The sequence below is a fragment of the Camelus bactrianus genome, chromosome 13 (assembly GCF_048773025.1).
Source record: "Camelus bactrianus isolate YW-2024 breed Bactrian camel chromosome 13, ASM4877302v1, whole genome shotgun sequence".
Classification (NCBI taxonomy): Eukaryota; Metazoa; Chordata; class Mammalia; order Artiodactyla; family Camelidae; genus Camelus; species Camelus bactrianus.
The window spans coordinates 22762899-22775140 of NC_133551.1; the positions used below are offsets into that span (position 1 = coordinate 22762899).

General features: G+C 38.6%; 1 protein-coding gene across 20 annotated transcripts in view; it reads right to left on the reverse strand.

Moving 5' to 3' along the window:
• ST6GALNAC3 (ST6 N-acetylgalactosaminide alpha-2,6-sialyltransferase 3) overlaps positions 1–11920 on the reverse strand; it is a 561430-nt gene extending 549510 nt beyond the window's left edge. For 11 of the 20 annotated variants that reach the window (XM_074376216.1, XM_074376205.1, XM_074376214.1 and 8 more), the window contains exon 1: positions 11716–11919. In XM_074376216.1, the coding sequence (XP_074232317.1) occupies positions 11716–11823 (108 nt within the window). In that variant the 5' untranslated portion in view covers positions 11824–11919. Of the gene's footprint in view, positions 1–10093; positions 10146–11715 lie in introns of all 20 variants that reach the window. The other 9 variants (XM_074376207.1, XM_074376206.1, XM_074376208.1 and 6 more) reach the window with 2 other exon arrangements.
• Positions 11921–12242: the final 322 nt, after the last annotated feature.

Genomic DNA, 12242 nt, shown 5'->3' on the forward strand with positions numbered 1-12242 from the left:
GGTTTCCTGGCACTCCTTTCCAGTCAATTCCTCCACCCAACCCTTGTGCCCTAGTAACCACTGATCTGCTTTCTGTCACTATAAATTGAATTTTTTTCTAGAGTTTTTAAATGAAATTCTATGCATTTAATCTTTCTGTCTGGCTTCTTCCACTCAGTTGAATGTTTCTGAGATTCATCCATGTCAGATGTATTACTAGTTTGTTCCTTTTTATTGCTGAATAATGTTCTACTGTACAGAAAAGAAAACTGAGACTTCAATGTTAACTTCAGGCAGGAAAAAATTCAAGCCAGAAAGTACTATTAGGGTTAAAGGGAGACTTTACACAATGATAAGAAGCCCACTACACCGAGGAAGTAGTATAAATGTGAATTTCCACGCTTCCAACAATACAACTGTGAGGTATTTAAAGTAAAAGTTGACAAAATCACTTGGAGGAATTTTTAAATTCACCATCATAGTATGATTTTTAAAAGACACTTCTCTCAAAAAGGAATAGATCAAGCAGTCAAAAGTGAGAAAGGATACAGAAGATGGGGGAGAGGAAGTGGTGAAATTTACAATAAAACATCAGTGGACGCTTCCTTGAGAAAGTCATTTATTAGCACATGCTTATATGGCAAAGCACAATCACCTATAGCTCCACTAAGAACGGGGTTGGTGTGAAGGGGTTAATACTATTAGCAGTTTCATATGACACTGGTGACCATGCTTCTAGGGAAGATTTTAAAACAGCAATTGAATGCTTTTTCCTCCTCCATGAAATAAAGACCAAAATAACACCAGTAATCAATGACATTGACTGAGCACTCAGCATGTATCAGGCCATATGCTAAAAACCGTACAGGCATCATCTCTTTTACTTCTTGCACCAACTTTTGAGTTCACAGAAGAGGAGACTGAGACTCAAAGAGGTGGCTAGAGAGTAGCAATACAGGGACTGGAATTCCTGAGCTTGTGTCTAACTCAGTACTTAACACGTCCAGACCACATCGTGTCAACCCAAAACCAAGAGTTCACAAACTTCCATCTTTAACTGGCTTTTCTGACAGCATAGCTCATTCCTGACCCGAAATCCTACTAAACCACAGGCCAGTTCATTCTTATTCAAACTGTGCAGCAAAGACTCAGCTGGATTATTTCTCATGTAAAACATTCCATCTGCAGAGAAGCAAGACAGGCTTTTTTTTTTTTCAACAGTCTGCCTGGGGCTGGCCTTGGGATGGAAGTGAGAGGCAGCAGGGTGCACTGCAGTGGCTGACAATGAAACGCTAGAGATGGGAGCTGGGGGATGACGTGCAGATACAGCACATCAAAGGATGAGGAGCGGCCTGAAAACAGGCAGCTCAGGGTAGACCCGGCTCCCTGCTGCTAGAGGTGGGACCGGGAAGCTGCAATGGTCCTTACTTAACCGCTCTCCGATCCCACTATCCGACCACCCATAACCAAAGAGCCAATGTCTTGCACTGCATTTGCCTGGATCTCTGCTTCCTGTGACCTTGATTCTTACCTCATCCCTGGATCATCTTGCAAGAAAAAATAAATACATTTTTATTCACACTCCAGTTCTCATGGGTTTTAGAAAGCTGTAAAAACTACATTTTTGGGGGGTGGAGGATTGGGGGAGGTAATTTGGTTTATTTATTTATTCTTAGAGGAGGTTTTGGGGATTGAACCCAGGACCTCATGCATGCTAAGCATGTACTCTACCACTGAGCTATACCCTCCCCCAGAAAGCTATACAAACTAGAACCTGAATGAATCCCACATGTTTGCGTTACCTGACCTAAATTTAGGTTTATGAAAACAGCTTTTCCATAATCTGAATTATGTCTTACACAAGAATAGAAAGGAGTAACTCTTTGGTATTCTGCAGAGAGCTTGTCGTTTTCTGCAGAAACATTATGAGGAGATACAACACTGAGAGGACACAAATAAAAAACTTGGAAGATAAACATTACCCTTAGCTTTTGCCAAACACTGTGCATGTTGGCCACCTAGTATGAGGTCTGGCATGTGGCTGGTGCGAAATAAATGTTTGGTGACAACAATGAGTAATTATGACATTTTAAGGGCCTGGAGCAAAACTATCTGTTGAATTAAGTGAATTGAATTAAGTGAAATGAGTGCTATACTGTGTTTACATGAGCAAAATAAAGGGATAGATGAGCAATTGTTAAGTGAATTTAATTAACCTGGATCATCTGCTGCCTAGATTCAAATGCCCATTCTTCCGTGTGTTGACAAAAAATTAATCAGTCCATCTAAGAAAGAAATGGAAAATTTTAATCTAGCCAAATTTGCGATTATAACCTGGGAAGAACATCTCAGAAAGCTCTAAGAACTGTTCTGCCTATTAGAAGTCAAGACACAGTTATATAGGTTTTTTGAGACACAGGGCTGTATATTAAATGTATATTAAGTGTTGACAGGTCACACAATCCAGATCTAAGCGTCATCACAGCCCCTTACAAGATCAAGAAGGAATGTTATCTTTAGGGAGTTGTCTTATTGATGCTAGAAGAATGTTGCTCTTTATGGCGGAGCAGGTATTTTTGCCTATGGGAAAGATTTGGTCCTCGTATCACACAGATACACAATGCACAGTAGCAGGGAGAGAGGATCCCAAAGGGCAGAGAAAGAATTTTATGTTTAAATTGTACTAGTCTGGCTACAAAATAGGAATTTTATTTCAAATGTGTGATCTTGGCCATATTATTTGACTCCTCTGGGCCTCAGTTGTCTCCTCTGTGAAATGGGCACTATAAGGTAATCTTCTAGAGCTCCTCTGAGGATTACATTAAATTATCCACGTAAGCACGCGGCACAGCACCCAGCATGCAGAGAGCGCGGCAAATGTTGGCTCTTGTCTTTACCATTACTTCTTTAGGGCACTTCCTCTACTGTTTTACCTTTGTGAATAAAATGTAATCATAACAACTTTACAGAAGCTTTTCAGCTAAAGGGTTCTACACCCTTAAAACCCAAAACTCCACACCAGAGCTGACTTCCTTCCCTCAGTTAATGGGATGGTTACTGTGGCCCAGGGTTATATAAACACTGAACTTTTATCCTTTCTCCTCTTCACAGAAGACATTTGTCCTTAATGAAAACAGAAAACTGATCCCCTAGTTAACATTTTCAGAACTATGGCCCTATTTTATGCACCACTTTTTCGTCAAAATAGATAAGCATGTAAGAAATGTTCTCACAGGCTGTGGGCTAAAAACAACTTTGGTTTTAGCATTAGAAGGAACAAAGAGTAGATTTTTACGAGGGAAGAATTTGCCTGTCTGTCCATGGTCACTGCAGCACTGGCCCGGGAAGCACTTAAATAAGAGAATACGCATAAGAATGCCCAGCCGATTCCTCTCCTGATACCAAATTGCTCCTTCTGACATTGCCCTCTAAACATCATGTGATGTAGAGGAAAGATAAATCAAGCAGACCTGGATTCAAATCCTCAACCTTTTACTAGACTGTGATTTTCAGCAAGATAATCTTTCTAAACGAAGCCACAGTTTTCCATCTGTAAAGGGGCAACGTTTGTAGGACTGCTGTAAAAACTGGAGATAATAAATATAAAAATGGCCTGGCCCTAGCTGCGCTCAAGAAATGGTACTTACTCATATGTAGATTTCTCAAAATTTTTATCATCTACAGTTTAGTTGATTCTTTTAAAATCAGCCCATACTTCCTCTTCCTCACATTTTTTGCATCTTTGAGTGTGAATGCAGAATACTGTAGCATGATGAGCTTATATTCTGGAAAGTGACAGATCTGGGTTCAGAGTCTTCTCTGATATGCTGGGAGAGGGTTTGCCCCAAGGCAGGCAAAAAAAGAAGAAAGGCTCTGATTTTTACTTGATGACCTTAGATAAGGAAGGACTTAACATCTCCAAGCCTTAATTTCTTAAATGGAAATAATAATAATAATAACAACAACAACAACTTGAAATCAAATAGTTGTTAGGAGGATTAAATAAGGGCTCAGTTAAGGCTTTGTTTTCTCTGATCACCTCCCACAGAGAACTAAGTGCTAATGAGCACTTAGAAGGTAATAATAAAGAAGGATGAATAAATGATTGCATACACTGATTGAATAAATAAAGGAGAAGGAAGGAAAACAGAAGGAGGGAAGGAAAAAAATGAGGAAAGAAAAGCGAAAGAAGGAAGGAAGGGTAGGAAGAGGAAGAGAGGAAGGCAAACAGGGGAGGGATGGAGGAAAAAATGTACCTCACAAATATTTCAGGATACAAGTCCCTTACATCAAGATTTTGCTTCCAAAACATAGGGTAGTGAAATCTTGAGAGCAACTCCTGAAGGAAGCCATTTGTAAAAATTAGCAGTTCCTATAAGCCTGTCATCTCATCCTTCTCAGACCTCATTAAGTATCTAGAATACCTTGGAAAAGCACCAAATACCAAATCATGAAAAATGGGAGAAAAAATTCCCAAGGCGAAAGGATTGTTTTATATCTTCCCAAGCATCTGGTCCTTCATACTAAAATATTTCAGGCAAAATATATTTCACTTATTCAAATAATTCACTGAAACAAATATTAAACAAGAAACAGAGAACAGCAAATAACAAATCTCTTCTGATTTCATTGCCATTGTTCTAAGCCTTCAGTAAGATATAAACATTCTTGTACTCAAACTGCCAGCAAAAATTAAGAATGCATTACTAGTGTTACTAGAAATAATTATTTGGAAGGAAATACTATTTGAGACTTTTTTTTTTCAATCATAGAAGACCAAAACACGCGGTTAGCATTGCTGGTTCTTTAACAGAAAAAAGCTATTGAAATCAATTAAACCTTTTTTTTTTGTTTTGTTTTGTTTTGTTTGAAGGGAACAGCCAAAATGCATTGAACATAGCCTATTTTGAGAAGTCATAGTTTTCATTTTTTTCTTAAACGTACCAGACTTAGGTTTCACAGCTCATAATTAATTCCCAGTGCCCACATCACCATTAATTTTTAATCAAAGCAGAGCTGCTGTGAATGCTACTGCTTTCACCGAGGTTAGGAGGGGGTGGTTTCCAGGCTCAGAAAACTTCTTTGTTCTGCATAACAGAGACTGATTTCTAAAAGGATGGCCAGATACACCCTGTAATCCCAGCTAATTACCTACAGGTGATGGGGACCAAACTGTTTTGACTCAAAAAAAAAAGAATCTAGTTTCACACATAATTACACATTTACACAGGCTAGGGATTTGGGGCTTCAGATTCTTGGCAGTGTTAGACTTAGGAGCTATATAGTGTTAAAAATATTTCCTCCTTAGTGTACCAAGGGACTCCTCCACAATCTATTTACTATCCTTATGCTTATAAATGTATGTTTACAGGAGCTCCCCAGATAGCAGCGTAACATTGTGCAAGGGAGCAAATGTGATTCAAGTTCACAGAACTTTTCTGACATAAGGTCACCAGATGAGGAAAAGGTTTCAATGTGGGTTTAGGAAGGCCCCAGGCAAGCAGTTCTCCAAGTCAACATCAAACAACCCCAGGCAAAACCAGAGAACCAATACTTAGCTTCAAACCAGGTAAGTATTCAAAACAAAAGAAAACACAGAGTTCTGTCCACTAAACAGAAACCCTACTGTAAGGAAATTTGTTTTTCTTAGGTTTAATATCTGTGTAAAAGACATAACTTAGTCATTTAAACAAACATATTGTATGTAATTATATGATATATGTAAAGTTCAACTTAATTTCTTTTTTGAAAACAATATCATATATATAAAAATCTAATAAAGTATCTAATAATGAAAGATTGCCTGGCTAACCTAACCAAATGTAAATAAAAGCCAAACTGTTTTACCACATTTTATGAGATTTATATACATATACACACAGATCAACCTTAAAGATGTAGCTCTGCATGATAGATATATATGTTAAAGATATCTATACCTTAAACGTCATATATATTAAAATTAACATAAATAGCTTAAAAGATTTTTAAACATCTTGGCTTTTTTTTTAATTTATTTTCATTTATTTATGACAGGGAAAGTAATTAGGTTTACTCATTTATTTTTAGAGGAGGTACTGGGGATTGAACCCAGGACCTTATATATGCTAAGCATGCGCTCTACCACTTGAGCTATATCCTCCCCCATAACATCTTGGCTTTTATACACATACAAACAGAGATTTTCTAAGATAAAATGTAAGAATGGTATCAGTGATAACTTCCATTTTTTATTTATTACTCTCCAAATTTTCCAAAGTCTTATGATGAATGTGTATTATTTTTATAAGAAAAAAAATTTTTAATATTTTTAGCCTTAAAAGATGTAAGCTACTAACTCCCTCATATGCCAAAGTTGAGGTGTATTATAAAATAAAGAAAACTGGCTCTCAGTAAGCTACATAAGTAAAACTTAATCCCAACTCCCACTATCAAACCCTCTGTAACACAGCAGTAAACATTCAATAAACGACTTATAAGGGCCCATACAATGGACACACATTTCCAAGGACTCCAGGAGCAATCTAGATGAGTAACTGAGTTCAATAAAGACAGCATGGAAGAGATTTAATGTGGAGACCACTCCATGGAATCGTGTGGTTCTAAATTAAGTTTAGCATTCAATGCAACTTCAGTATAATTGCATCTTCAAATAACATTGATTGTAAAGCATTATAAATTCAGGGTTCATTAAACAAAATGCCCAGTTCTAATCCAACACTCTCAACCCTCCCTCCCCACCATGTCAGATAGCTGGGTCACTCTATGCATGGATATGCCGTTAGATATGAAGGGCATTGAAAATCCCAGTTTAAAATATCACCTCCACTATCCTGTCAGAATACCTGTATTTCCTACTATTCCAGAATCTATGCAAAGAACCAACGTTTTTTTTTTTTTTTAACAGTTGGGAATAAAGGCAGATGAGTTACTAGAATGAGTGAACAAAGTTGACAAATGCGGAAAAGTAGGAAAGGAGGGCATACACCAAGGTGGATAGAGCAGTACCTAAGTGTAGGGAATAGTATGGACAGTGATCACAATGAAGATGTTATGGCCTGGGAAAGCCTCAGAATAACTGTCTTGCCTACTGCACCACCCATAATCCCACTGAACACACCCGGTATGTCGACCCTCTGGTTCAAATCTATAGCTGATTGTGCCGGGCTGGACATCTAACTAAGGGCAGTCAGTAACATGTCAGTAACATATGACATGGCTCAAAATGACAACCAAACCAACTAAATGCTTTTTCAACTGTTTATATTAAGGATATCCTTGGCAAGGATGATATATTGCAAATACACTGATGGCTTTATCCCTGCACTTCCTTGTTGTGTCCTTGTCTTTACTCAATAAGAGACATTTGTAGTGCCTCAAGGAGAATTAGTATTGTTAAAGCAAAAATGCAAATAGAGAGGCAGAACTTTTCAATTTATCTGTATCCTTTAGTTAAATCCTCTTTTTCTTAAGAAATGCCAAATAAGTAACTTTATTCCTTGCTATTAAAATCGCTGAACTATAACATGGGATAAGATACTACTTGAGTATGTTCTGTAGGACTAGGCAAGGGGCTAGGATTTCTGAATATCATCAACAATCATAACCAACACTTGTCGAGTACTTTTCCAAATGCCAGGAAGAGTATTATTTCACTTAAGGCATGCAACCCTATGAAGATGGTGCAATTTCACAGATGCAGTTTGCAAGTTGTCTCCGGGAGAGACATGATCGGCCTACCAAGCATCCATCATCACTGTCCTCTTTCTAACACTACTCCATTGTATTCCAGCTCGCACTTCAGAAAATGCTTCTGATGCATCTAAAGATAACTCCATCCCCCCTCCCCTTGCCCCGCAACACAGTAATTGGTACCAGGCCCATGACAATTAGCACATGGTGTTGCCTCGAACACAAGGACTAGTTCAAGAATAGGAATATGATCTCATCTGGGCCAGTGAGACACAGATGAGGTTGACTTGGGGTTCCTGCAAAAGAATCTCCTGACTTGTAAGAGGCAGCCCTTGTAAGAGATGCTCCCTCTTTCTCTGATCATAAGCTTGGAACTAGAGGAGGTTTTTGCCATGGTATCAGGACAATTTTTGGCAACAAACAGGTTACCCAACTAAGACTGGCTTACAAATTAGGAAAACTTGTTGTGATACAAACAGAAGGCCTATAGGTAAATAGAGAGCTTTGAGTTAATTTCATGGCTAAGCCATGTCCTGGAAAAAAAAAACAGGGTTTTCCTACCATTCTTCTCTTAGCATGTTGATTTTATACTTGCATGTGTCTCCTTATGATGTCTGAACTATTCTGGGTATCACTGTTCTGGGTATCACAGGTAGATTCCTTAGTTCTCACTGGACATGGTTACATCACATGCCCATGACTAGACCAGTCTTAAGCAAGAACAGAATTACCATGTTTGATTTGGCTAATTAATATTCCCCTTTGGGCTCTGGAGAGTCAAACTTCCCTGTATATAGAAAAATAAATGCTTGGCAAAATCTGAGTTCTCTCGGAAAAGATAGAAGTCTGGTGTATACACAGTCACTGAGTGGGGAACCAGCCTGGTGAAAAAGCAAAAGGAAAATACATTGACCTCCTGAGGGGGGGAAATATGGGGGAAAAAAGCCAGAGCCACTGGATTAAGCCAAACCTGAAGGCCACCCTACTTTGACTTTCCAGTTATGTCAGTACATTTTCTTTTTGTTTAAGCTTGTTGTGTTGAGAAGTGGAGCTGTTGTATTGAATTAAGAAAATGCAGATTATGGTGCTGAATGAGGGGGCACAAGCCACCCACATGGGGTCAGCAGGCAGCTCCCTCAGCATCTGAGCTGCCACTTTGCACAAGTGAAACCTACCAGGTCATTTTGATTGAAAGCTCAGTTTCAACACACCCTCACAAAGAATGTAGAATCACAAGATTTAGTACTTACAGATCCCAGAAGCGGGCAAGGGGCAAGGGTGGACGGCAGTGTTCCACCCCAGGTCACGAGCAAGCAGGAGATAAAGAGCAGGGTAGCAAGCACCTGTCACTTACAGGGTGGTTGGAGTGGGTCACTAACTTTTCCATGGCTTATCTCTAAGTGGTTATTTTAAAAGGTGCCTTGGGAAAAGCAGAGTGGGAACTTATGTAGAAAACCCTAAACTCGAGTCCTTATCTAAATGTCCAGACTCTAAGTGTGAGCAGGACTATCACGGTGTAAAATGCCTTGGTAGCAACTCAGAAAAACAAAGGTCGTTTCTCTCATCACACTTTTGAGAGTCAGCTTTTCCATTTCTTGCAACCCAAAGCATCTCAAGTGGTACAGCAGGAGAGGAAGGGTTCAAGCATCTGGGTACCGATGCCATAGTCTAGACCTCAACCACTATGCCACACCACGTCTCCAGAACCTACGTGAGCAATGAGGGAGGGGCCAGCTGACTTGACTGGCTTCATTACCAGTATCCCTCCAAATTCTCTCCTTCAGGTTATAACAGGGTCTGAGGGCCAGCCAGTCGTGGCAGGTGTGAATTTCCGGGCCCCCTTCTCTCAGTTCCAGATCTCGCTCCAGTCTCCCTCACTAGCTTTTCCTCTTTGCTGCCTCTCTCTTCCCATTTTTTCCTCATGTTTCCTGGTATCATCTGTACCTAAGTCAGGCTTTCGTTTGGGGAAATCTAAAATAAAATAGTCAAGGAGTGATAAGAATAATCAAGAAAAACAAAGCAGAGGGATTTGGTGGAAAGGAAGACAGTAAGCCATTTTCTCATATCACTGGGGAAAATTTGAGAAGGTCTTGATGTCAGTAGGCTATGGTGAGAAAGAAAAAGTGATGCAATTCAATTTTATTCAAGCTATTCAGCCAGAATATATTGAACACTTATTTGGGGCCAGACACTTTTACTAAGCTCTGGGAATATAATAGTGAGCAAAACTGATAATCTCTGCCTTTCTGGGGCTTGCAATCTTGTCTGGAAGACAGACATTGACAAAATAATCACACAAATAAATATAAATATAATTCCCATGGAGGAGAGGTATGGGGTGCACAGTTTAAAAGAGAAGTTATTGCAAGATGCATGGGACAATGGGCTAAAAGTAGCAAAAGATAAAGATGATTTTAATTACCTTGCAGGGAGAAGAGAATCCAAACAGTGTCGCCTGCCTGCTCAGGCACTGTCTAGTAACCAGAAGTGTATTAAAAGGAAAATAATCCGTTAGGATATATACCAGCCAGATAATCTGATTAAACTCACACATTTGTCTAGCTCTTTCACATAGGTACTAAGGAGCTTCCACCCCTATATAATTAGGAAACATTAAAATGAACGGGGAATCTAAAATCTCCCAGATTGAGAGTGGAATCTCATCCTCACATAGCTGGGAAATTTGTCAGCACCCTCACTGGAGAGAAAATTGAGATTTTTAACTTTGTTTTCTTTTTAAATATTATACAATTTCAGATAAAAAGTTATAAAAATAATAGAGTGAAGATTCATGAACTTGTTATTCAACATAAGAAATAAAATATTTCCAATATAACTTAAAGCATAAAGTACCATAAGCCTCTCCTTCCAATCACATTCCCTTTCCTACTACACAGAGGTAACAATTATCCTAAATGCAATAATTATCATCACCATAAGTTTTTAAATACTTACTATGTAAATGTATGTGTCCCTAGAGAGTAATCTATACTTTATATATATACTTTATATTAAAATACTTCTGTTGCACATATTCTGCAATCTGTTTTTTTCTGTTCATAGTTATACATGTGTAATCTATTATGTGAATGTATGTAGATTCTGATTTTTAGTTTTCACTGCTATATAATATTTCAATGTATTCATTCATTTTCCTACTTGTGAAAATTTAGTGTGTCTCAATTTGAATCTTATCCATAAGCACAGCATGTTTCTCCTCTTAAAATAACTGAATTTTTAACTTCTTCAAACTCGCTTCAAAAACATTCTGTGGATTTTGCATGATGTCATAGAATGAGGACTCAACTGGTATGTCAGAAGTCTAGCACTGAAATCCTTAGTGCTTTATGTGTTACATATGTGTGGGTATTCGGTCTGAGTGTAATTTAAATGGATCTGGGGAGAACATCTCTGAAAAGATTTTTTTCTATTACATCCTTAAATATTGTTTCATTATTATCACTGAAATTATAGTAGCATGCAAGCATGATTACCCTGTAGACACAGGAGAGGAAATGTTATAAGCCTTTGTTCCTGTGTGGATATAAAGACATGTCAGAAAGGGCTATCATTATTTGAATTCATGACATATCTTTCTTCTAAAAGTACTTTAAAACTATATAATTTAATTTATCCTGAAAGCTCTCCTGAGAAATAGAGGCACTTTTAGCCCAATTTAATAAGTGACACTGAAGTTTGCTGGATCACCCCAGATCACAGAGACTAGCTTTGATTCTTGCTCAGAATGGCATATACTCAAACTAAGCTGTCTCATACTGCTTTCATCTGTGATAGAATAGTTAAAGCCCATATTATTTTAAGTTCTGGCACTAGAAACGCTATTTCAGCCACTGAATCAACCAAGGCTCAAAATCCCCTTGGACAGTTTTATCAGTTACAGTCCATTTGGCTGGCAGTAAAAGGAACCCAGTAGTATAATAATAGGAAAATTTACTGTCTCACAAAGGAAGAAGTCTAGAGGTAGTTGATTCAGTGGCTTATCACTGCCATCAAAGACCCAGGTTCTTTCCAATTCCTCTGTACCTTTCTCAGTGTCAGCATCATCCTCAGGATGGTACCAAAATGGCTGCAGCTGTTCCATGCATCACATCCAGATACAACAAGATTCAGAGAAGTAGGGAAATATATCATCTTACAACTCTCTCTCAGGAATGCTCCTCAGAAGCCCTCTCCCACCCTCACCCATCAGACCTTGCCTCTGGTTTCACTGGTTTCAGTCATTCACAGCTGAGTCACATGTCTATCACTGAACCAAATATTAAGAAGGTTAATTATTAACCTTTATATTTATGATATTTCAGCCAATCGGACCCACCCTTAGTGCTGGGTTTGAGGTCAGCTTCTCCCAAAACACATGACTACATGAGAGAGGAGGAAATACCCAAACAAAATCCAGGTTCTGATAGAAAGGGACAAGAGGCAAGGATCCAGGCTAGGCAATAAACATTGCCCAAGAAGCCAGTTACCTTCAAACCCCCATCTATATACTTAGGACAGATTTCAAATACCAGGAAAGTGAATTCCAGCTCTGCTTTAGTCCCATGAACGAT